This window comes from Lutjanus erythropterus, chromosome 12, assembly GCF_056507025.1.
Source record: "Lutjanus erythropterus isolate fLutEry1 chromosome 12, fLutEry1.hap2, whole genome shotgun sequence".
NCBI classification, from domain to species: Eukaryota; Metazoa; Chordata; class Actinopteri; order Lutjaniformes; family Lutjanidae; genus Lutjanus; species Lutjanus erythropterus.
In genome coordinates, this window is record NC_139328.1 from 11880112 (window position 1) to 11906416 (window position 26305).

Sequence of the window (26305 nt, forward strand, 5' to 3'; positions counted from 1 at the left end):
GTTCTCATGGTTTTATGCTCTTCAGATTTATATGGCACATACTGACAAAGGGTCTCATTTTCACAGTCCTGTTTCCTGTTTGAATTTAACCATTTTATTTATCAAGGTACACTCGTAATAGACTTAACAGATTTTTTTTTAAAGTGTCATACTGGTGAGCTGACCTGTCCTCTTTTTTATCAATAACAATTTCCTCACTGTTTGCACTTACTTTCTCACTCCACGCAGTTTCTGTTGTTGTGTCAGCAACACAACTCATGTGTCCACAGTGCACCTAAACAACACGCCTGTTAAATAATTCACTCGTGGCATTCTCCATTATCAATGGATTATGATACGCTGTTAATGAGCTAGGGCATATTCGTAATGTGCTTTCATGGCAGTTTGCATTTAATGCATTTAAGTGAAACTATTGAATATTTCATTAGACAATTTTCTTATTGCTATTGAATAAGTGTCAATTGCAGATTCATATCACTGTTGTTTTACTTCCCAGGCCTAATAGATATATTCTATCTTGTAAAGCACAGAAAACAGTGCTAATTTACATGCCAAGCTAAATTCAAGTACTGAGCTCTTGCTATTGCATGTTGTGTTTAGTGCTCGCTAAGTTGCCAACTGCTACGTCTGTCTCAAGGCCTCACTTACATCTCTCAAACATCTCCCACTGGAGTCTTAAAAAAAGGTTTGAGTGTGTAATATGTCCAGACTACACAGTACACGGGGTCTGCACTGTGAACTGTTATAATGCTGTTTTCCTTGGCATCCTGCTCTGCAGACAACAAAACAGTCTCCTCTTTCACGACAAGATCCCAATAAATGCCAGGATGCTTTCTTTGGTTACCATGGCAATTAAATGTCAGCGTTTTGAAAGCCAGGGTGCAAGATTTAACACTGTTGTGCATTTTTTGCTATCATTTGGAGCTTGTCCTTAGGTGGTTTAAATGCTCTGGAACACAAACACTCTTTTCATAGAACAGATTGAATTTCATAACCCCAAAATTCCCTCAGAAGTATCTCAATTTTGTTGTCTTGTTCAAAAACATTTTTTAATGGCAAAGGAAATGCTTAACAAATGTGATTATTACAGTGTCTGGCTCAAGGCATGACTCTCTAGCCAAATGAATTTGGTAACAACTGTTGGGAAAATGTTCATCTTGTCAAGCACAGTTTGTTCTGTTTCATTTTATTGCCAGTTTTCTTTAGTGGTGAGGGACACTAACACAAGTTTAAAATGTCAGTTCATACTGAGTCCAGGATGGAAAACTGTAATTTCACAGTTTCATAAGATCATCAGAGCAGGGAGTCATAAAGAGAAGTGATGGTGACTCCAAAGGTGTTTTTTTAGTTCCCTCTATTAGTTAAAGTACACTCTTAGAAATAATGTTTCTAACTGGAACCCTAAAGTGTTCTTCAGCTTGTCCCCATAGGCAAACTCTTTTAAACACACTTTTAAAGACTTCTGCATAGAACCCAACATAAAGGGTTATACCTAGAACCATCTGTGAAAGCTTTCACCCAGAACCCTCTCTGGTGGTTTTATCAAGAACCATTCCACCTTCTAAGTGTGCTAACAAGAACCCACCCAGGAAGCTCTACTGAGAACCTTTTTATATTCCATGGGTTTTAACTAGAACCCACCCAGGGTGTTCTACCAAGAACCTTTTTATATTCCAATGGTTTTATTTAGAAACTACCCAGGGGATTCAATCGACAACTCTCCTGTCTTATGGTACAAAGAACCCTTGACAAAAGAGTTTTTCAAGTATTTCGACAATCCTTGAAAAACTCTTTCCTCCAAAAAGGGTTCTTTGGATGAAAAGGGTTCTTAATGGATCTCACAGTCTTACAAAGGACCCTTGACAAACTCTTTCTTCAGACAAGAACTCTTCAGAAGAAAACGGTTCTGGGTATAACCTCAGTCCTTCAGGAAGAACCTTTTTGGAACTAGAGCTTGAGATCTGTGGCTGCAACCAACAGGACCCGATGGGTTTGGGTCGGGTCGGGTCACATATTTCATGGGCTTACTTCAGGTTTGGGCTACATTATTTTTATTTTTCTCTACAATTTTTTTTGTTGCCAATTCAATTTCCCCCCACGTATCATCCTTGTCACTGCCAACTCCCACTGTTTGGTACATAGAGTGAAGCTTGTTAAGAAAAATGTTGGTCTGTAATCGAGTTCAGGCTGAAATATCCTCATGAGGGACAGGTTCGGGTTGAGTTCTGACAGAATTTCGTCGGGCGTGGGCTTTTTCAGGCTCAACTTTGCAGGCCCGATTAAAGTTCAGTTTGGAACCCTCACTTCTATGAGTGTAGATTTTAACAGCCAGATTTAGATGTTTCTTGTTGGTACCTCGTTTTCAGTGTTGGACAATATTATATTCTGTTATATCTCAGAAACATGTCTGCGTGAGTCAGACAGCAGCAGCTCTTTGTTTTAGTCTGAAGGTTGAATCCTTTGTCTTTGGATCTCAGTCTATGTGAGAAACTCAAAGGTGAGTCCAAAGACTACTGAGGCAAGCGGTGATCAAAGAGCAATGGGGATCAATTACGCACTGCTGTGAATGAAGCCCACAAAATATTGATGAGGACTACTGAAGTGTGAGGTTGTCCCATTGGGTTTCTTATCAGAAGGTCATTAGCACCAAATGGGAGTTGATTGCATTAACTTAACTGACAAGATGCAATGTCACACAATTGATTGCCGGCGTTTCGTCAGCTGCTGAGGACATTTTCATCATGGTCGTGAATGAAGGGCACAGAAACACAGGAACTTAACTAATTATATGTTAATAAGGCAGTAATGTGAGTAATCAGGGAACATTCTGCACATTAGAACAAAAGGACAGATGTAAGGTCGTAACGTGTCACACAAGTAGCAGACATGAGTTTGCACGTGCCGGTGATTTTGATTTTTACATACAGCTGTGTTTAGACGTATAAACACAGACGTATGCATGACAATAGGTGTATTCATGGACGCAGTGTCGGTATGTGAATATGTCAGTCTGGTTGTGGTGAGTGTTCAAACACAAGAACAAACTTTTTATAATGGGAACTAACATTGATGATCATAACAACTATATAAGTCTGGGAGTTTTCTCCACAAGGATACAGAGTTGTACAGCATGACACATATTTAAAAGCTCTTTTATAAATTTTATGAACTGAGTCTATGATGTTTAGTGCTTCAAGGGAAATTGATTTTTTTTTAATCGATAAAATCACGTTTGCCGAATTTTAAAGTTTAACACTGAACAGCCTGAGATTCACACCAGAATGCAGTGTTGACAGATCCTACATTTAATGTTTAATACGTAGTCTTTAATGTATGATCTTTTCTATTTGTTTCATCAGATTTCAGACGACTAGCCGTGTATCTTGTTCATTAAATTACAATAACTCTGCACTTGGAGAAAAACACCATAATTCGATCATCTAAAACAGAGGTCCTCAAAGTTTTGATGAGTGTCAAGTTGGTGCGACAGTGTATGACTGAAGGTTGCACAGGGAAAGCGATTTATGATTTGTCTCATGATGGTGTTTAACATTAAATTCCTTGAGCACAGGAATCACCTGTGTGCAGATAAGGCAGATCACTTTATCTGTCCCCCGAGGTCTGACAAAGTGAGAGTTGATTCATTTTCCCTGGAACCTCCTTTTCTTCTCAACCATACAACATTTTTTCCCTGGTGGCATTTCCATCTTGCTTCCACCGAAATGCAGCACTAGCACTGATGACAGAGTGTAATTTCTGCGACACTCACAAGGTGCCACTAGTTTCCATGCAACCAGTAGCATGCATCTTTCCACAAGCTGTCATTCCTCACCTGACAGACACTGATGCATAGTATATTAAATATAGGCTACTGAAAGCCAATGCTACTGAAATGGACTGATTAAAATATAATGCATGCATTTCATGTTATGTTTTGGGGGGGCGGCACAGAATGTGTGAGAGGTTTTTGAATGCTCCCGATAAGCTATGAAGTGGACCCCGGGTTCACTTTTTTTTTTTTGTAGGGCACAAAGGAGAAAAGTCTGCACACTTCGGCCTGAGGAAGATCTTGAAGTTCGAAACTCTGCCTTAAAAGAGAATGTCCTCAAGGAGAATTAAATAATTTATTTGGAGCCAAGCAGTGTGCAGACTTTCCTCCTTTGTAACCTGCAGTGATACTTTTTGTCTTGCACCTGAATATTTTTGCTTGGATATGCACACACTTTGTTGTTGGTAAGTTTTTTTTTCTGTATGAAAAAAGATATCAATTCTCAAATGACAATGTCAGGCAGAAACTGGAACATTTTTTACATGCAATCTGGGAATTTAAGATTGTTTACCCATTTGGGGAAAAAAGTACTAGAGCACATATAGAAGTGGTTAGGTACTGCAGTAAATCACCAAGTCTATGCCTGACAGGGGACAAAACAGAACTGCAAAATGTATAAAAATCTTAAAATCTGACTTTGCATGTGATAAATGTAGGGGTTGTCACAGCTGCTTGAGTGACCCTAAAATTTTAGAAACGTACATCCTCTCCAGACTTTAACAAATGACTGGAATCTATGTTAGAAACAGTAACATATGAACAAATTTTTGCTAGAGTCAACTTTAAGAAGTAATAGGACCGCTTGTTTGCTCACAACATTGTTGGAACACTGTTCGATCTGGCTGCAGCGCTGTGTTTGTTAAATAATTTCATCATTTTGGTTCTAAGTATGTGTATTCATCATGGACCTCTGGATATCTTACTATATTCAAATAATAATAACTGCTCAGTTAACAGTGTCTTCTCTGTATATTTCATTTTGAGAACCCCAAACCAACCTCTATCAAATCCAGATGTTAAAAGACTCATTTACACACTTTTCTACACAGCTGTGAAACAAAACTACCCTAGAATTTGCTCTGCTTGCTAACTGGAGTACCTTATAAACTTTTAAAAATGTAAGTATTTTACACTTGGATAAATAAAAGCAATGGAGTTGTTTAAATGGTAGTGAGTACAACTAGTACAACAAGACACGATGGCGCTGACCCACACTGCTGCTCAGTGCAAAATGAAAATTATCCACATAAGAATAAATGATCATGGATTCAGTTTATCATGCAGAGGCTGAAAATATTTCCAGTACTTTTCCTGTCGAACACCAGAGGGCACTGAGTCAGCTGATCCAACATTTATGAGCTCAGGTGGCAGCTTCCTACTCGCTACTTTGTCAAGGTTACAGAGGCCACAGCAAACCCGTTCAATTGTACATCTGTTCAATTTAGACCGTCTTACTCAACGCCTGGTACACAGCATACTGAAGCTGTGGTGCATACAAGATGGGCTTGAAAACTGGTGCATATGTTTACCACGGTGAAAGACAGAAATCACAGCTAGAGAGAGTTTATGTGCATCTACATGATGTTTAACTGTGTCCTTTCTAAGAGTAAAATCACAGTTACAGAAAAATAATCCCAACAGAGCTATGATTTTTTTTTTTTTTTATTACAGCTGTGGTGTTTTTTTAAATGCAGAATGTGACGTACTATTATTAGCTGTAGAAACAGGTAGGTTTAAAGGCAGAGAAAAAGTTTTGATTTGAGTGAGACTGAAGACAAATTTAAAGCTTCTTAAAGCTCACAACTCTTCTCTCATTTAATCTAATAACTATTTATCTTCAGATATCCCATATGAACGTTAGCTGAACTACATAGTTTCAGGTGCAAATCATTATTTATGAACTGTAAACTGCCCTCAAGATGGATTCTTTTATTCTCCACTGACACTTAAAAAGCTTTACTGTCTGATGTTTTTTTTAGAACTTGTTCGTTTTTATCTCACACTTAATTGATGGTTTTTCAGCTTTAGACCTTTTGTTCTTGTATGCTGTTTGTGTGATTGTCTAACTATAAATGTTTCTTGTTCTCTCAGTCATAATACCTGATGAACATTAAAGTTACATAAATACAAATAAATTCAAGCCTTTGACAAATGAGTTTGCACAACACTAGTTAAAGGACCAGTGTGTAATAATTACAGGAATTTATGTACATAAATGAGATATATTATATATAAGTACGTATTTATTATTATCAATCAACGTAAACTCATAATCTATATGTTCCCGTTACTTTAGAAATAGCCATTTATAGTTACATACTGTCGGGTCGACTTACGGAGATCATCATCGTGCCCATGGCGACCTTACGTAGACGCTGCAGCGTAAACAGGGAAGTAGACGGGGAGGATAGACGCGGGTGATTGCTGGCAGACCATTTAGCGTTGTGAACCTTGACTGGCACAGTTTTGACAAATGGAGGATCATACATACACTGTACCAGAACAAAAAGCAGCGGACAGTGAATCCACGTCATCCAAGAAGCGGAGACGCGAAGAAAGTAAATGGAAGCATGACGGGAAATGGCAAAAACACGAATCAACATCGGCATAGCCTTTACACGATGGAAATCGCTGATGGAGGACAAACGTTTTCACAGTGACACCAAGGTTGCCTGTTTTCTGTTGGACAGGTAATTCATCCTACACACATAATTGTAGTTTGTTGTGAGATAGCTTTCGCTCGCCATTTTGTCCGCTGACGGCCACCGTACTCTTGGTGAGAGAGAGGCGGTGTCGGGGTAAATCCTCTTAGTTGCAATCTAAGGTTTGAACGCTAGATGCCACTGGAAATCACACACCTCTCCTTTAAGCCTGTAACGGTAAAGGTAAATCTTTGTGTATTTCACATTATAATCACATTTTTTTAAATCTGGCGTCTGAGGCGATATTTTTCTGCTGGTGTACTGGTCATGATGCGTTTTATGTCAAATAGCAATGTTTGGTTTGCCAGAGCTGAAGGAGGGAGCAACTGTAGCAGCACAGTAGGTGCCTACAGTAAAAAACTGTTGGTATGCGTAAGAAGTGTGTCGACTGTGTTTGTGTAATTAAACTCGTTGCCAGAAGGGGGAGACAAACTTTTGCTTATGTTGTTTACGTTTTAGTAAAACATCCATCTCCAATAAACATTGTTGACATCTGGAGGAGGGGGTGGCTCTAAAACATCAGGTTCCTGAAAAGAATAATGATAGTAAAAACGTGCCGATGTTGTGTGTCTGTTGGCTCATTACGTTATAATTTCCATAACATTTACCTTCACTAATTAACATAGTGATGTGTGCGCTGTTTGCTGTGTGTGCCACCCTGACAGCCGCGCTGACACACAGTGTAGAAGACAGAGGCAGAACGTCATTTACTTCAGATTCTGCCTAAATAGAACTTTCGGTTCCATTTTTCCACCCCAATTATAACAATTCACAGAAAAAAAGGGAAATGACAAGTAAGTGAAGGGACAGTCAATGAAGGAAAGAACTGCAAGCAGTACTTTAAGAAAAGTCCTCCCATGTAAAACAAATGTCTGACAGTTTTTTACACTCACAAAGCTAAGTTTTGCAATTTTGTTTCTTGTTTTTTGTTATTCCTTCGTAAATGCATTCTTTGATTTTCAAACAGTGGCCTTAAATTCTTGTTATTTAGCCTCTATGATATATTGAATGTCTGTCATAGTAACATGGTTGAACATTTTTCGCAATAATTTTGAAGTCGCTGCATACCTCCATCTATGCATGTGTACGCTGCATGTTTAGCGGCGCTGTGCAGCAGAGAATAATTCTCCCCTGAAAGTTTCTGTATAGTTTGAACCCTGCTGATAACATTTCCTTGTCGGACAATCAGAGTTGCAACAATTAGTCCACTGAAGAAAAATAAATGCTCTAACTATTTTGATAATCCATTAATTATTTCAGCCATTTTTCAAGAAAAAATGTCAAACATTCACTGGTTCCAGCTTTTATGTGAGTATCTGCTGCTTTCCTTTGTCATTTATCACAGCAAATGAATAGTCTTTGGGTTTTGCTTGGACAAAAAGAAGCAATTTGAAGATGTTGCTTTTGAGCTTTGGAAAAAAGTTATGAGCACTTTTCACAGTTTTTGACATTTTATATATTAAATGATTGATTGTAAAAACAACTGGCAGATTAATCGGTAATGAAAATAATAATTAGTTGCAGCACTAGATATTGAAATGAAGCTCAGAGAGTGTTCAATCAGGAACATGATCTACTCATTCATTCACAACCCTCTAGTGTACCTTTCTCTCACTCCCCGGCTTCTTTTAATCAGCTGATTATGAACGTTCACTTTTTTTTTTTTCTATTAAACCAATTAGAGTTTGCCATGATTTCAATCAGCCAATCATATTGTTGCTTCACACCATTAACACCAGTGTCTAGATTCTATCGGGAATTTCCTATTCTACTTATAGCTTCATCACCCCCTTAAAATAAACACATATATGTAATATAAAATGATGGAGTGTATTTGCCAAGAGACAACTAACATGTCTCATCCTTTTGTCCACATGTTAAAATACATTTGTTCACTCAAAATGAAGTCCTTCCTGATTGAAATAGCTTCTGTTAGGAATCTTTTTTATTTCTAAAGCTTCAAAAAGCAGATAAAGTTCTTTGTTTGCAGTGTAATCACACTTTAATGTTCCTTTCTAACAAATGCCATTTCATAACAGCAGTGCTATTTTTGGTGTCTTTCCATGTGGGCTATAAGACAATAAACAACAACCACTATAATTATATTGACATTTGAAGACAATGGGTCACATCTTAATGTTGATGGTATATTCTGAGTCATGGACAACCAATGATGACTGACATGATGTGTCTGGATATGTTTTGTGTTTGGAAATGAGAGGCAGATGCTAAATGCCAAACTGTTCACTCACCGCTGAGCCATTTGGCGTCGGGGTCGTGGATGTGAAAGTCTGGGCCAAAAACATCCTCTATAGTCACTTTCTTCTTAAGGGCGAGGCTGTCATCTTCACCTGTCAAATGCATCAGCAAAAGAAAAATAAACATAAATGAAATATGACGTGCGGCGGCTCACAAGTGATTCTTGAAGAAAAATTCAAGAAACAGCTCCTCAGTCTTCAGAGGTTTATTTGCATTTCATGTGGAGGTTTACAAGTTTCAGAGCAAAAACTGAAAAAAAATCTTTTTGGCTTTTTCCATCAGCATGTTGCTTTGCTCAGAGGGCTGCAGTCTCCAACTCACTGTATATTATATACTCTCCCTCTATCTCTGGAGATAGCACCTCCAACCACGATACATCACCGTAGGTAGAGCAATTTAGAACAAGGTACAAACAAGAAAGAGGCCCCTGGTATTGCACTATTGATCTGAGAGCTTCAGTTCACGTCTGCCTGCCTCGTTTTCCGCAGCGGGGGGACGACTCCTTCCATCCCCAAAACTCAAAATGAGATCTGAAGCTGACAGCTGAACTGCAGGTGGAGCCGACAACACGAGGTACTTCTTCTACCACACATTTACTCAGGAAACGACCGTCAGACACGAGTTGTCAGGATGGTTGACAGCCCAGTGTTACTGTACAAAACAGCGCGTTGACAGATTCTTCGGCAGGCCTGACGCTGTGACTGAGCGGCGAGATCTGACTGTGTAAATACTATGTCAGACATTGTAAAGTGTTTATTGACTTCGGAGAAACTCTTGTCTGGTGAGAAGCTGCAGAGTTCGGGGAGAAAACTAATTTCCCACACGAGGCAAATGGTATCTCTGATGCTGTGCCAATCTGACAAATGGCTGGAGTTATTACTGCATAATCATCTCCATTAAACAGGCCTGAATGGCATTACACATAAAAAGGCCCATTACCTAGTGAGAAGATGACCCCGCCTCTGTGTAAAACCAGTGCACAATCACCAACCGGAGAGACCGTGTCATCTGTAAAACCTTGCCCCCCTGAAACAAGGTCATCAAATTAAAATTGCTGCCAGTGCTGTGAGGTAAAGAGGAAGAGGAGGAAGAAGGAGTTGAGTTTGCTGAGTTCAAAGCCTGTCCTGTGTGTAGAGTATGTGTAGAACGAGGCAGATGTGTGTGTATGTGTGAATACTCCTTTTGAAAGTATGTTAGCGGAAAATCTAAAAATCTTCTCAAATTTAGATGGAATTTGGTGCAACATTCGTCCACAACAGGTTGGCTGATGCGAACCCTGGAGCATTTATCCCCTCAATGTGGTTTGAATGGGTCGGCGTGAAGATCGGACCTGAACTTTGGTGCAGACCTAACAACCGCTCTCTGGTCTCGGACCGCTGTCGAGTGACTTCTGGAGCGGTTAATTTCTATTATGAATACCATTCGAACCAATCACAGAAGCATGTGTCATTTCATTGGTTAGAAAATGTTCTTGTTTAGGTGACAGGTGAACTAGTAGTGCGTTTGCTCGCCAAAATGTCAACTGGCAGGGGACAAACCTGGACTCACAAGGAAGTGAGAGATGCCTGCAGGATCAAATTATTTAATACCCAATGTCTTTTGAGACACTCAGGCACGGTCCTCTAAAGTCTGCTGATAGAAACTGGGCCATCTGTGGTCTTAGTACCCGTCGACCAAATGACAAGTAAGTTTTGCTTTCGTGAAGACAAACTGGCCCTTAAATGCAACATGTATCAATGAATGTCTAACACTGTTTTGATCTACATCTAGATCCAGACAAAGATTTCTAAAAAATTTTCCACTTTGGCGACTGCGGCTCAGTAGAGTAGGTCATCCATTAATTCAGAGGTCTGTGGTTCAATATTCGGTTTCTCCAGCCTGCATATCAAAGTTTCCTTGAAGATGATACTGACATTGTTACTGAAGGTTGTGCCACTGATGTATGAATGTGCATGTGTGGATGGCTGAATGCGGACATGTGTTGTAAAGTGCTTTGAGTGGTTGGTAGACTAGAAAAGCTCTGTATAAATGCAGTCCATTTACCACTTACGAAATAATCAGTTGAGAGGACTGCAGCACAGTGCATGTATACTGAGCCAGAGAACAGATAAACAGGCATATGTGTAACTGTGTGTGTTGTTATCTCTGCCAAGAAAATCACATTTGTTAGCAGACTATTTCAAAAACTTAACACATTTGAAATTTGGTGTAACATTAGGTCGTGGCCCAATAAACACTGATGCGTTCTGGTGAGGGTCCAGGAGGTTTTTTCTTTTCTTTCATGATTTCTTATCTTTGCAAAATAGTCTTTTAAACTTTTAGCTATTTTAAGCTATATTTTGTCATAGAAGTATTTTCTAATATGCTAAATTTGTCATATTGTGCCCCGTAATCATTTAGCACTACATATATTTTGCTGCAGATCCAGACCTAGTTAGAGAGAGAACAGTTAACAGTCCAAGAGTAAGTGAGTGAATATTGAGTAGGCTGTAACCTTTGACAGAGACATAATGATTTGTATCTAATTTGTTTGCCTGCCTGTCTCAAAAACAGGTTTCATTGAAATTTGGTGGAACGTTAGGTCACGTCCCAAGACGCAATGATCAGTATCTGCTACTTTGTGAGGATTCGGAAATTTGTTTCTTTGCAAGACTGAAAAATAGAACATTCTCGGTTATTTTCCCATGAGGCTAAAATGCAAATTTTAGTACTTTGTATGCCATGATCGTCTATGATTATGAGTGTTGTGCAACCATATTGCCAGACAAGGTCCTCAACGATTAAATGTCAACATTTTCACAGTTAAATGACAGGAACTCTACTTACAAAATCTTGCTAACAATATCTTCACATGCCAACTACAGGACATTTAAAGTCATGCAGGATTTTCCTGAAAAAACAATGTATTGACTCATATGAAAATAATCCCCCTCAGTCATCACTTCTGACCCACTATAAGTGTGTTATGGTGAGACCCACAGAGCACTCTGCCTGCTATTTTCTCATTATTTTAATATGTCTGGGATGCTTTTCCAACCCAAAGCATCAGTGTTTGATGACTTGGGAGCAAGACTCAACAATCAACTATCTATCTGGTGCGTTTACAAAGAGCGAGTGAAAAAACCCTGAATATTGTACTTTCTTAAAGTAGAAGGTATTGACAAATATAATATGGTTAAGGTATAGTTGAAGTTATGCAGTTAAAACTCTTTGTTAATATTAGGGAAAGATCATGCTCACGGTCAATAAAAAGTTGAATGTTAATTGAAGGTCTATGCATGAAACCGGAACATGCTACATGTTCACGTGTCACCCAGATATCTGCACCCTCACACAATGTTCTGCACTGACATGGAACATGTACATTTTATGTACATTTTTGAGCATGAACAGAACTGGGCTGTTACTTTGATGCAGGTCCAGATGGCACATTTTCAAAACATTTTTCTGTGCACCCTTGCAGGAATGCACGCTTTCAATGATAGCATATGTACGTGTGTGTGTGTGTGTGTGTGTGTGCATGTGTGTGTGTGCAGACTGCTCATACCAGGGGTCAGCAGGATGACGGAGGTGACAATCAGGGAACAGATGATGAGGATGACCAGCAGGGCGATGGCTATTCCTTTCCAGTTTCGCTGCGGTGGAGCGCTGCCCACCAGGTCCTGAAAAACAATATTACACATTATATTATAAAGATGCACAAAAAAAACACAAACAGGTGTAAAATATGACTTTTTAAGGATTTAGGTAACAGAAAATGATTTGTCTCCACAGGCTGGATCTCCACCACTGTATTATAAAAGAGTGATGACCTTCAGGTGTGGAGTTTTATTTCAAGATGGATGGACGGCATTTGGCCTCATCATACATGAGACAGACGCATTTTGTACTGTCACAGTTGGAGCCCAAGATTGGCCAGCGGACAGCTCATTCTCTGTCAGACAGATGCCGACAGCACAGCCACTTGTGTGCAGTAACACTGCGTCCTCCAGCTGCTCCCCGCTGCTCGCACACGAAGAGTCCCTGCAGCTTTGCCTGATAGCTGGAGTGGAGCTACAGCTTCGACACAGACACAACAGGCAGGATAATGAGCTGCTCTCTTCACACGGCCCAGCAGATGGTAGATGGCTAATCAGCGCTGTTCGAAACACAGATACTGCAAAAATCCACAGGACATACAAAACGTTTTAACTGCAGAAGTGCGGGAGGCAGCAATCAGGTGGCCTCTGAGGACTGAACAGTACTCCAGCACACGGATCTTAAACTGTTTTGACATAAAAGCCTTCTTTGGGAAGCTTTACTGTGTGATTTAACTGTTGGGTCTCGGAGACACGCACATTTCTGTCCTTGGCATACTGTGTCCATTACGAAGCAACAGGAAAAGACACATTTCTGGAATAACTGTAGATATAGGTTAACCTCACAAACTACAGGCTGCCTCCAAACAGCAACCTCCATGGCTGAAAAGTGAAAACAACATAGGAGTTTAAAAAAAACCCTGCAATTTTCTCAAATGGCCCCTTGAGACAGGCTCCAGAAACAAGTCAGTACAGCCTGGTACAAAAAACAGTTTTAATCTCCAAAGCTAATGTCCCTATTCATAACAGTTGTACATACGTTGAGTCAGGCACTGCCAAGATGGTGACGGTCACAATGAACTTCAAAACCATGTACAAACAGATGTCGCACTGGGCTTCGGCTCATATTTCAACATCCCTGCTATACTGGACGGGGCAAAACAGGCCTGTAAACAAATAGAAGTAGCTGTAGTTTTTCTGGATAAAAAGAACTATATTGTTTACATTTCTCAACTGATTTCAATTAGTCATTTTTATTTTCAAGGGTTCTTGATCTATGTGAACTCCTACTCTGTGTTAGCATGTACTGGGCAACTGGACAAATATATCAACAGAAATCAGAGAGTCCATCACTTCTTGATTTTTTTAGATTAGTTTTGTCATTTTATTTTGCTAATTTAATGGTCTGCAGAGCGAGAGAGCGAGATACCCACTGAGCCAGAGGACGAATGAGGAAAACAACCTGTAGAGCCAGAATATTTTCACATCAAATGCTGTGAATTAAGGATTTATTTAGAACAAAACTGGGGCCGGTGATTGTTGGAACAGCTGAAAACCTAACCAAGATGGTGTTAATGGTTTTGCCTGTCTGAATAAAGTGTGGTTTAGAATGAGTTAACAAGCAATTACAAGCACATCCTAGTATGGTAAGAAAAAAAAAAAAAAAAAAAAAAAAAAAAAAAGAGGAACTTGTATTTTGAGAGTATACGGTTCAGACTATTTCTCTTCTTGACACATTGTGAGTTTATTTTGTTTACTGGACGAAGCAAGTTTGACAGCAAACTTGATGTTCACACACATTTCCCCGCTTCCCAGCTGAGACTGGGAGGGGGCCCACACACACACACACACACACACACACACACACACACACACACACAAATATATCAGCAATCCTCAGTTGAAAGGCTGAGGGCTGGAAAATCTTAACATGCTATCCAACCCTGACAGCTCATCAGAAGCCTATGGGTGGCTTCACAGAAGCAATTTATTATATATATATATATATATATATTACTATTTATTATACTGTCTAAGGCTGTCTCTCACCATCTTTATTGCTTGGCTTGTGTCACTTTAGGCTTCAGCCACATGACTCACATATTGCTATTATCAGGACACGCTGAGCTATTCTGACCATACCATTATTTGCCATATGAGCAGCACTATATATGTTTGTGGATACATTTTTTGAATAAGTGAAGTCTCCCTGCAGATGGTTGGAGGGTTACAGTCAGAATTCAGGGTTTCTTTAAGGTGTAATTCCCATCTAATTACAGACAGACACACACGTGCACATTAGTCTCTCTGGTCACTGTCAGGGAGGAACGTGAGCGGCTCCAGCCACCCGTATCAGTCCAGCTGTTGATATCCTTGTTACCAATTAGACCTGGCCTCTGTCTGCCTACAGTCAGCGGTCATACAGTATGCAGCAGCTCATTGACCCACCCGCAAGTTAATGAGGGGTGTGTGTACACGTGAGAGTGAAACAGACGGCCTTATGCAAAGATGATGCTTTTTATATCTTTAAATACTTTCCATTTAAATGTTTAAGGTCTACCTGTGTGTGTATGTTTTTCCACTGCTTGTGCACCTTACTGTCTCTGCACAGTTTGTCTCACAGCTAAGCAAATCAATACTGAAAGCAGTGAGTACACATAGAAAAACAGCAGGCACATCAATACGCTGATTTATGGCTGCAGAGGTAAGGAATTTCGCGATAAGGTGTACGGACTTGTATACTGCATTCATAAGATATTAATGTCCCTGCACGTGTTATCATACCGTAATAGGAAAGACATGCTGTTGAAGTCGCCTTTGATATCAACCATCACTTCAGACCTCTGACCGAGCCGGAGATAAAACAATGAGATGCTTTGACAGGCATGCAGATAATGGCCTTATTTCAGCATCTGCCTACTTGTTTTTCTGTATATCTGCACTGAAAATAGCAAACCGTTTAGTGCGGGCAAAGCAGGTGATTTAGATGCAGCCCAGTCCAGCATCCAGTTCATCTCATCCTCTGTCTGACGCCTGAGAGGAGCCATATTACAGAAACCTCTTATCTTTAGTCTTAAGTTAGAAGTCTAAGATAGGATTTTTCCCACTTTGGTATTACAGAAGCAAATCCTAACCAACTTTAGGAATTTTTATATTACTTCATTCTATCTTATCTCAGGTTAAGAAAACTCAATCTAACACTGCATGTCAGCTTTTATGTCTGTTACCTAGCAACCAGTGCAACTTTTCAAACTTAACTTTGTCACCATTGTCTTTTAGTCCTTGAAACTTAATGATGCATACCAAAAAATTCAGCAAAAACAATTATGCTCACTTAATTTCAAGACAAATGAATTACAGGTGTTGGCAACATCTGTAGAGAAATCCAAACATGTTCTTTGGAGAAAATTTACAACAAAAGGTTAAAGAAGTAGAGAATAACAAGACAGTCTCTGTGATTTCCAGCATCAATTGTGTAAAAGCAATAAAAGAGCAGCCATACAGATTAAACAGTAGCTAATACTACCGTTAGCTACTGTTAGCCAGCACTGCCATCCAGTCGTTGGTAAGTTAGTTACTACGATGGGTGGAAAGTTAGGACATCTTAATGGATGTCCTAAAGTTAGGAGAGTTTATTTAACATTTTGTGAAGTTAGGATGCTTGTGTAACATACATTTTCCATCTTTAGTTAGGATAGGAACATTGACTTAGGAACTGTTCATCTGTAATGGCTTTTTTCCTAAACGAGGTCCTAATCCTACGCTCACCATGGGTACTAAATAGTTAAGATGGGATCTGCAAGTTAGGAAGTGTCTGTAATATGGCCCCAGATCTATAAATGTGACAGCTGGATGTACGCCACATAACAGAAGAAAAGTGTCTCTCAGCAGAATATTTCCAGACACTTTGATGCCAGCCTGGGAGGCATGTGAGTAAATATTTAGTTCCAGTCATTTTTTTTTTTTCCACCCGTGACAAATTCAGCATGCTCATTGTACTGGAGCACGAGAGGCACAAGGTAAAATTATTTCAGACAGCCTACTTTTCCAATCTTAAATACATCTCCCACAGGCCCTGTGGGCTAATTCGGGCTGTGGAAATGTAGGATGCAGACGACTCGAGTAGATTCCCTCCGGTGTTTGGCATTTCTGTAAACAGACAACCAAATATTCAATCACAGGTCAGGGAGCTTATCCACAATTCAAATCAATGTCCAATCAAATGCAGTTGGACGTTTGCTTTTTGCACAGAGAAATACTCAATAAAACTGCATCCATTCGAAATGGATACGACCGTTAACCTTCAGTCTCAATATTTCTGGATACATAACACCGACCTGAGAAAGACATGATCGATGTTTATCGTACTTCCTGTGACAAGCTCAGTGGTGGTCAACAGAGCCGTCTGGACGGTTGTAGCTGCTATTCCAACCACCCACTCAATTAACAAAAGCTACTGCAGAGTACAGCATTAAAAATCAAGTATCAGGACTCTGAGTGTTGTGCCTTGAAGCTATGCCAGCCAAGGTTTTTTTTCATTAAAAAAATAATACACTGAAAATCAGTTATGTTCATCATCCTTATTTGCTTAAATTAATTTCTGGCACGATCATACATGCACATGTTTCCATCCAAAAGAGGTCACAGTTCAAAATGTGGGAAGAAAAAGTCTCTGAAGGAATCATTGCTTAATCTCCAAGAGAGTTTTGTTTCCATGATCTACAACAAAAAGGCAGCAGATTACATTCTACGCATTTGGCTTGAAACCGCCGTTACTGGCAGAAAGAGATGGCTGATCTGTCAAAGGGTCAGTTCATGGTCGAACAGAACTGGTTTGTACAATGTGTTGTCTAACCGCACCACAGCTGTTCCAAACAGGCACACTGGAAGGTGGGTGAAAAGAAAAGAAAGACATTGCGATATTGCTCAAATTTGGGTATGGGTTTTTGAGACATTATAGGGTTAACAGCATACATTTTCATCTGTCGTCTGTCTTGGAAGGCGTTCATAGTGTTGTGCTGTTGTGCTAAAAGTGACCGAAACAGATGTGTCAAGGAAGGAAAAAAAGACCTAGAAAGAGAAGTTCAAACAATGGCTCCTTCCTCACCTACGCACAGCTGCATCACAGCATGAAGTGGGTGTGGATGTTGGATTGCTGGTTTAGAAAAGTTACAGAAATGGTTGGAAGCAGACAGGTCTTTATATATAACAATAAATTAACATTTCTCCGTGGGTCAGATTTTGTATTATTAATCTGAATCTCTAAAGTTACTTGGAAGTGAAGCTGTTGAATAAAAATAGTGGAGCAAAAGTACATCATTTCCCTTTGAAATTCTGTCTATTATCAGTGCAAAGTAGCATAAAACTGAAGTACCTGAAAATTGTACTTAAGTACAGAACATACTTAAGGACACAGCTTTTCCTTTATTGAGGAGTTAAATCTTATGTCATTTAAATATATCGTATAATTCTTTCATATTCTATCACAAATAACAGTGTAATTCTTTCTGTGTATGCCATGAGCGAGGTTGTTGACTTCAACAGGCTGTGGTGTAACGTGTTTTTAAGAACCCCAAATAATGAAGGATCTGGCGACAGGGTTCTCAGAAATGACCAAGTGAGGAAACCTCACACAAACACGTACAGAGATGAGACTTTATAAAAGGAGGTCGTGCATCTTTACTCTAGCTTCCTATTTGTCAAATAAACTGCTCCTCTTACGCACTAAGTCCCTGTCTCTGTCTCATTTCTGCATCAGCTCTCATTTGCCTCCACAGCCACAGGCTTCTACTGCTGCACTTGACAAATACTAATCATAAACTGGGTTGGTGAGGTAAAAAGAGAGAAGATACCATTTTCTAGTGGTGGCAACTAACGTTCACTTCTATCTCCGGATTAAATACTGCCATGATACTTGGATGCTGATGCAATATTATGACTTGTTGTGTTTTTTTGTTTTCTTTTTTAACACTTTATCATGGGAAAACATTGAATCATACACCTCTCTCACCTCTCTTTCAGCAGCATTGATCATCTGCTCCTTCTAAAAGATTATTAATTAGATTGCTCCCACACTGAATCCATGTCTTTAAAACCTAGACTCAAAAGAAGCAACATATATTTTAAAATAGCACCGACAATCCACTGTTATTACGGTGTCTTTGCTCTGTTTGCTTTATCCCTGCAGACTGTTTTATCCCTGCGTGAAATGTGGAACATTTCACCCACCTACTCAACCACAAATGAACAGGGAGCTCCGAACTCAGGCTGAATTCGCTCACACAAAATATAATATGAAAATCATCAACACCTCCATTGTTTCCAGCAAATTAAAACCCTGAAGAGATGTACAGAATCCAGCTTCAGACGGATACAATTTGATTTCCCTGATGTTCAACAGTGTATTAAGTTTATAACAAACTGTGCGGCTGTAAACTTTAGCATTCCCTGGACGCTGACTTTTCTGAAGAGCTCTTAACGAGGCGAAAGTGCATCTGTGTGCGAGAGGAAATCTTGACCTTTGGCAGCGTTTTCAGACATGGGGAAATATTACCGGCTGTCTGCTTTAAGCCATCTCCTTCTGTTAGTCTGTGTGTGGAGGCAGGCATGCATGCCTTACAGCTGATAACAATAAAAGCAGCATCAATAAATGAGAAGCAGAGCCATTTTCACGCTCTTCTCTACAGACACCACATCTAAACAAACCCTGCGCATTTCGCCACTGACGACTGCAAAGGCTTGAAAGTCCCACGAGAGGAAGCAACGCATTTTTTTCAATCCATTTGTTTCTATTTTGATTCTATTTCGAGACAAAGGGGCTATACGAATGAAGCATCTTTTAAGGTCAAGCTTCCTTTATTCTCCCACTCTCTCCCTTTAATCCTCTCTCCCTCCCACTTTCCCTTTGTCTAACCATCTCTTTGTCTCGCCGCTGAAGTGTGAAATGGATCTTTCCTGATCTCTGAGCACCTGGTTTCCAAGGGAACCAAGAGAGTCATTTGAGTCAGATTTGCAGTGACGATGGCGCTGGCTGCTGTACAGTACAGAGGGGACTAATATTACAGCTGAGAGCCATGTGGGAAATGTGCCCGAGGGCTGAAAAATTAACGCAGAAAACACGACACTTGCACACATGCCACACGAGGGAATACGGACATGTGAAATGAATGCAAACTTCAGCTGTGTAAAGACATCGGACACTTGACACACGATATATCACTCCACTGTAACGTAGTCGCTGTGTGACGAGTCAAACTTGAGAGTGGAGCGGTAGCCTTTGGACATGGGGGTAAACTTTTCCTCTGGAACAGCATCAATAAATTATGGGCATTCATGAGTGAGATTAAGAATTCATGCCAGCTGCATTTTGGTTCATGGATAGTAGGGCAACAAGCCTGCCTCTTTTTGTCTAGCCTTGTCTTTGTCCACTTCGGAAAATGTGGAGTGTCAGGGTTATCATCCACAGAGGTGAGACAAAGAAGACTTGGTGTTGTTTAGATGAGATATTGTAACTTGCAGGCATATTTGCTGATAAGAGATCAGCTCTGATAAGGAGAGAGAAGCACAAAATCAAGCCTTGTTGAGAGACAAACATCAAATAGATCAACACGTCTGGCTGAAAACTGAGAGGAGAAGTACTTGAAGATGGTACTATTGTTGCACGTATTCTCTCTCTCGTTCACCTCGGCGGAGGAATGGAAGACAAGGAAAAAGTCATCGGAGAAGAGAGGGGGCAGAGAGTTTAGCTGCTGTTGCTCACGTAATTTGTAAGTTGAGAATAACGTTACATAAAGTTACGGTAAAGCTGATCTTTGACTCCACCTAATTCTACACTGCCCTTCTGTGCATTTGGAATCTTGAAGACACGTGATGTTATTATCTCTCCAAACGGATGAAGGATACACGAGGTAGCCATCATGCACAGGTGAATGTGTAGTGAAAAGTAAGTTTATCTCAAGCTTTACAGTACCATCACTAGCCAACACGTAGCGAAGCACCTAAAGATTCCTTCTGCAGAGCTCTGTCTGAGTGTGTGCAACTCTGCAATATAGAAAGACAACGGCACAACAATCTTTCCTAATCTAATGATTGTGGAGAAATCTAAAGTTCTATAGGTGAACAATTTTTTCAACTTTAATTCTTTGAAACAAATGGAATTCACCACAGACCACGAAGAACAAGCCCACCATATTATGAAGCAAACAGTCGCTTATTTACGCTAAGGTTGTCAAAAGTATCAATACTTTCAATACTTATTCAATATGACATGATTAAAAATGATACAAAACTAACATATGATTGTCCAGTGTCTGACTTTTACAGTACCACAGTGTGCAGGAAAAACATTGGACTTTTTTTTCTTTTTGGTGTGATATCAAGAAAGGTATCAAGTATCATTTTTATACTAGTATTGAAATTTAAAATTCTGGTATTGTGACAACCCTAATTTACACATCCAGATAGGTCTGACAATTCAAGTTAAATATTGACTCTACTGTTAGCTCTGTTTTTGGTTTCCACCAGCCCCTGGGGAAAATATCAGTTATCAAATATATCAAATATGCTCCATGTTTTCCAGCTATGCCTGTCTGCAGTGAGGGTGCAGTGGGTTTATCAGACTATTTTTTGCTGAAAACAGCTGGCTGCTGCTGCTGGAAAACAATTATGAGAGCAGCGAGAGTGGAAAAAACAAAACAAAACAATAGCTGAAAGATGCTAAAACTCTCCGTAGAGTTGAGTGAGGAGTTCTGGAGAGTTGGATTACTCACTACAAGCAACTCCTTTCACACAGACACACATAAACAAACACATAAACAAATAAATCTTTAAAATCCATTTACTTTTTTGAAAGAATAGTAACAGTAGTAGTCGAAATAGTGGTGATGGTAGCAGTGATAGTTGCAGAAATATTACTAGTGGCACCATTGACATATTGATAAGGTAAGTGAGAAGAAGACAAGTGCATTGTGTTGTTCTTTCACAACAAGTCAAAATAATATTAAATGATTTAGACCACTGCCTTTTATGCCATTATCTGATTTCACCTGGGAATAAATAATTCAATATCTGATGAGATGCTTTTTCTCTTCCAAGGCTCAGACACTTAAATTCTTCCAGTCAGCTACAGTATTCTGTATGTTGACAATCCTAAATTAAATTACACCCAGTCAGCGAGTCTCATTTAAAAATACCATAAGTGCCGCACCAGTCTCATTGTCAGAGCGGATACATTACCAGACAGGAGGGGGAGGTGCTCTGAGGGATCTATATCTTCTAAGAGTGAGTGTGTGTGCATGTGTTTGAAACAAATAGGACCTCTCTCATATGTACCTGGATGTCTTTTAAGCGTGACTTAAAACAAGAACAAACAAAGAAAAAAGACATGCCGTACAACAACGTACAGCAAAACGCATGAAACAGCAAACACACGTGTGCCACAGCCAAAAGTAAGATAAATAAGTTAAGATATTCCTTTATTAGTCCCACAAAGGGGAAATTTTCAGTGTTGCAGCAGCAAAGTGATATCAATAAAAAAAACAATGAATAGTAAAGAATCACTATAAACAAAGGGAATAAAAAAAAAAAAAAAACAGTTTAAACTCGTACTGGACTTAGACTCACTGTTTTGAGTGCATAAATGCATTTGCATTGTCATTTATGGCAAACAACAACGTGCACTGCGAGCACCTGGATGTTGTACTTAAAATGGCGAAAAAGTTGAGTGTAGAACGCTGGACACTTCTCACACTCAATGGTCGCCATTTTGTCTATGTAGCGTAAGAGGTGGGGCTACCAAACTTGTGAACATTGCTGCACAGGCAGCAAGAGAAGCAGCGAATTATACAGATATAAGTCATGCATGCATTTTTATCAGTAAGTACCACTATACTGTTGTCCAACTGAAGCCACCAACATGTTAGTCTGACTCACTGGGTGCACACTGCGGGTATAAGTCCTGCCATTAGTCGCTTGCTGTAAACGCTATCTACATTTTTAAAGTCCACGGGAAACAGGAACAGGAAAAACTGCAGTTTTCTTTTGACCTTTTAATCGGGGAAAATACCTGCACTTATGTACTTATATGTTATGGCTATGAAATGATTTGCATAAATATAGCCTGTGCATGGCTTAAGCAGATAAATTATAAAGTTGTTCCTTGAACAGTTTTCACAGCAGATCAGTGAAGATAATATGCCTTCTATCGTAAACTGTGCTTGGTTTGTGTCCTTTCAGACTGCAAACAAACCACACCAGAGTCCCTGTGGAAGTGGACAGAGACCCACTTCTTCAAGCAGCTGGGGTGAGTCTCAAAAAATTAAACATGAATATTCAGTCTCTTTCTAAAGCTATATTCAAGCTGAATATACTCTTGTGGCAGTTTTATTGATCCATCGGGAGAAGTAACCTGGGGCGTTTTATACTGCGGTAATGTGTACATCTACACAAAGTAGCTAGCAAGCTAATGTTAAAACTCCACTCCAGTGGCAGCCTTGTGTGTGTTGGTGAAGCCAAAAAAATGCACCAAGGAATTATAATTCGTTGGTGCTTATTAATGCTTGTGCCAAAAAGACTTTCTCTTGTGTGTTATTGCTTTAATATAGTATAAAATTGAGTATTTATAGTAGCCTGTACTCAGAGAGTATTACAAATCCAAGACAAAACTGACAGAAGGGTTGGACTGAGAGAAAAACGTGCAATTACAAAATCTGTCTGCTACTTCAGCACCACAGACAGCGCAATGGACGTATCAATAAACAGAAGTGATATTTCAGAGCCATGGTCGGGGCCATAGATTCCACCTCGCACCACCCAGTTTAAATGAGGCTAGATGAAAAGCGAGGGGAGAAAAGTTCATCCTGTGTGCGACATGAATGCTTGTACCAAATGTGATGGTAAGATATCCAATAGACATTTCACTAAAATGCAAAAATGTCAACCTCAAGATGACACGGTAGCAGAGGAAATGTCAAACATGAACACAAACTATGCATACAAGAACTTACAGGGAAACATAAAAATAAAGATTCAAACATAAGAGGATGCTCTACTGGCTTTAAAAGTAATCGCTTTTTCAGAATAGATTGGAACAATTAAGCAATTACAGCAAAGAGACGAGAAAAACAATTAGTAACATGATCACAAAGCACTATGCAAAATGATTTAATAATAACACTCCTCTGTTATTTTCAACTTTGGCTTGAGAACAAAATGTTTTTCAAAGCCAGCTGCTCTTTTTGCAGCAGTGCTGTCCTCCAGCATTTAACAGCAGGTGGGGGTGAAGTGTTTTTTTTTTCCTCCAAAACAGAAACAAGTTTTAAAAATCTCTGTCTAGTGAAGTTATTGAGTCACCGGCATCAACAATCACCCTGAGAGACGGAGCGCTGGGACTACGAAAATAAAACTTTCTTGTGCTACTCTAAGAAATGCCAAATTATTGTTAAACTGAACATTGCCTTTGTTTAAAGGGTGGTCTTCATCTTGGACTCTATTTTCCAATGTTCTTGTCTCTAAGGGACAAATGAGGACAACCATTTTTGAAATTCTGCAAAAAAGTGCTTGTTTTTGCTGCTGACATGCTCCCATTGTTATTCCATGTGTCTGACACCATTATGGAAAGGATTTCTACAGAGTGAGAACTCTTTTTAAAGAGTAAGACACATTATGTTTAACCAGAAACCAATGTTTTATTGCTCTCACAAAAAATAACCAGACTCTCTTTGCAAAAAAGTCCAGTCTTTATTCAAACTTGACAGAAACAAAATACAACACACCAAAAATGTCCTGGTTCGTCTTTCCACTGCTCCAACAACCGCTAGCCCTGCTTTGGCTGAAATAAACCCTTCATTGACGGTGCTGGATGTGACAATATCAGGAGAAGAACAAGAGGGAGGTTGGACGGCAGAGAAGCAGCTGGGAGAAATGGCTTGTATAGCCAGGAAATTTTCTCATCCAACATGATGAATTAAGGTTTTTCTTTTTTTTTTTTTTTTCAACCAAACCCAAGCTGGTCCTTGTTGGAGCAGTGGAAAGACAAACCAAGAGATTTCTGGTGAGTTTCAAGTTTGAATTGAGTGTGTTTTAGAACAATAAAATTTCTTTATGATGATAAAGTTTCTGTAATGGGAGTTTGGCGAGACACCCTGGTTCTGGTTAAACCAAGCAGACCTTCCTCTTTTGGACAATATAGCTAAGAAGTCTCTCACAACAGTGAATTTTCATATCGGTACATACGGATAATTATCGATTATCTAGCTTGTGGCTGACCTCATATAATGTGCTCCAAATGGGGGGAAGCAGATAAGGGGATACGTTTGTTATATTACCAGTCTTGGTCTGGAAGTTATTCCTGCAGTTTACACACAATTCTGTGTTTATAGTTGTCCATCCATCCATATCCAAAGGGTCTGGTCATGGCGAGAGCAGTCCAAGCGTGACGTCCCTCTCTCCAGCTTGTCCACCTCAGTTGGTTCCTTGCAACCCAAAGTAGGACCTCTGATACTTGTTGTCGCATGCTGTTGTCTCATGCTGTTTGTTTGTTATTATGTGTAAATCCATGCTGTTTGTCAAGTGATGTTGCAGCAGCTGAACAATACAGATTGGCTGTTTGCGCATCACTCATAACATCTTGGGATATGATTGGCTGTTTACAAACCAGGGCAGACACATGCCTGTTAAACGATTGGCTGCACACGTGTCATTCGTAGCACACTTCATTTTCAAATGACAGGCTGTCTATGGGCTGGGGCGAACTAGTTTCGTGCTTTCTTGGCAGGCTGCATTTAACTATCAAACTACATTCTTATGATGAGTCTGTCACTACTGTTTTATCACCCAGGCTTGATCTTTAGATGCTGTGAAAAATTATGCTGTAGCTTAGTTTCACAAAACTATTGGTGAAACTAATTTAAAAATTGTCCCCATGAGTCACTTAAGACACAAAAACATGCAAAAATGAGGTCCATGGATTAAAAAGTTACCCCTTCACATTTGCATCTTGCGTGAGTCACACACACACATTTGTGAGCCAATGACTTGGCAGCTCCAAAGTTTGTAATGTTATCCCAGCAAAGGAAAACATAGCAAACTGGCTTAGTGTATTTGCTATAGTGTGTTGCCATATTTGAAAGTGTGTCTATTTCCTGCGTGACCCTTTCTGAAGCTGAGCGTTTGAAATAAGCCACAAAACAGATGGAGCGGAAATCCATCCCAATCTGTGTAGAATAAATAAATATTTGAGCGTATGCTTCAGAGAACAAGGGAGAGATCCATAGAAGTGGGGAACGTTGAGTCGTCGTGACAAAAAAAAAGAGAAAACATAGAGTTAAAAGTAGATATTTTCCACGCTTTGTGCAGCTACATTGGTCTTTGTAAGAATTAATAACATGCCGTACTGAGTATGTGAAACTGGGAATGAGATGAGAAAAGTAAAAACGAGGCAGTGTTAACTCCTGCTGACTCTATCAACAGGAAAAAGGCAAGACTGAGCAGAAGTGTTTTCTCAGAGGATATGAATTACCGCCTGCCTCTGGACAAAACTAGCAGAGTATCTTTTAATCATCAGAAGAACTATAGCACGCAACAACACGAGTGAAGCTGAATCACTCCATAATGGATCAGTTGGAAGTAAACCTCACAGCTTTCGTCATTCTTTTTTTCTTTTTTGAATTGTTCCCTGAAAATGTCCCTGAAAATTAAATCCATTTTTAGTTACAGAAAAGATAAGAGACCTATTATCCTTTCAGAATAATTATGTGCAGGCTAAATGGATATAGCATGATGAAAGTTTTATGCAGGAAAAAAATTCACAAAAACATTAAAACTGAATATAATCACAGCAGAATATTTTCGAAATTGGATGTGCTGTAGTAGGTCTAAAAATCTTGTCCATTTTATAACGGTCTTTTTGTACAGCAGGAGTGACCTTAAGTCTCCTCAGT

General features: G+C 39.5%; 1 protein-coding gene across 1 annotated transcript in view; it reads right to left on the reverse strand.

The window, feature by feature from the left end:
- Positions 1–26305, reverse strand: part of LOC146317681 (A-type potassium channel modulatory protein DPP6-like) — a 104286-nt gene that overhangs the window by 30982 nt on the left and 46999 nt on the right. The window contains exons 2-3 of the mRNA XM_084732479.1: positions 12338–12452; positions 8784–8882 (exon numbers count right to left, since the gene is read on the reverse strand). Coding sequence (XP_084588605.1) covers positions 8784–8882; positions 12338–12452 — 214 coding nt within the window. The remainder of the gene's footprint in view (positions 1–8783; positions 8883–12337; positions 12453–26305) is intronic.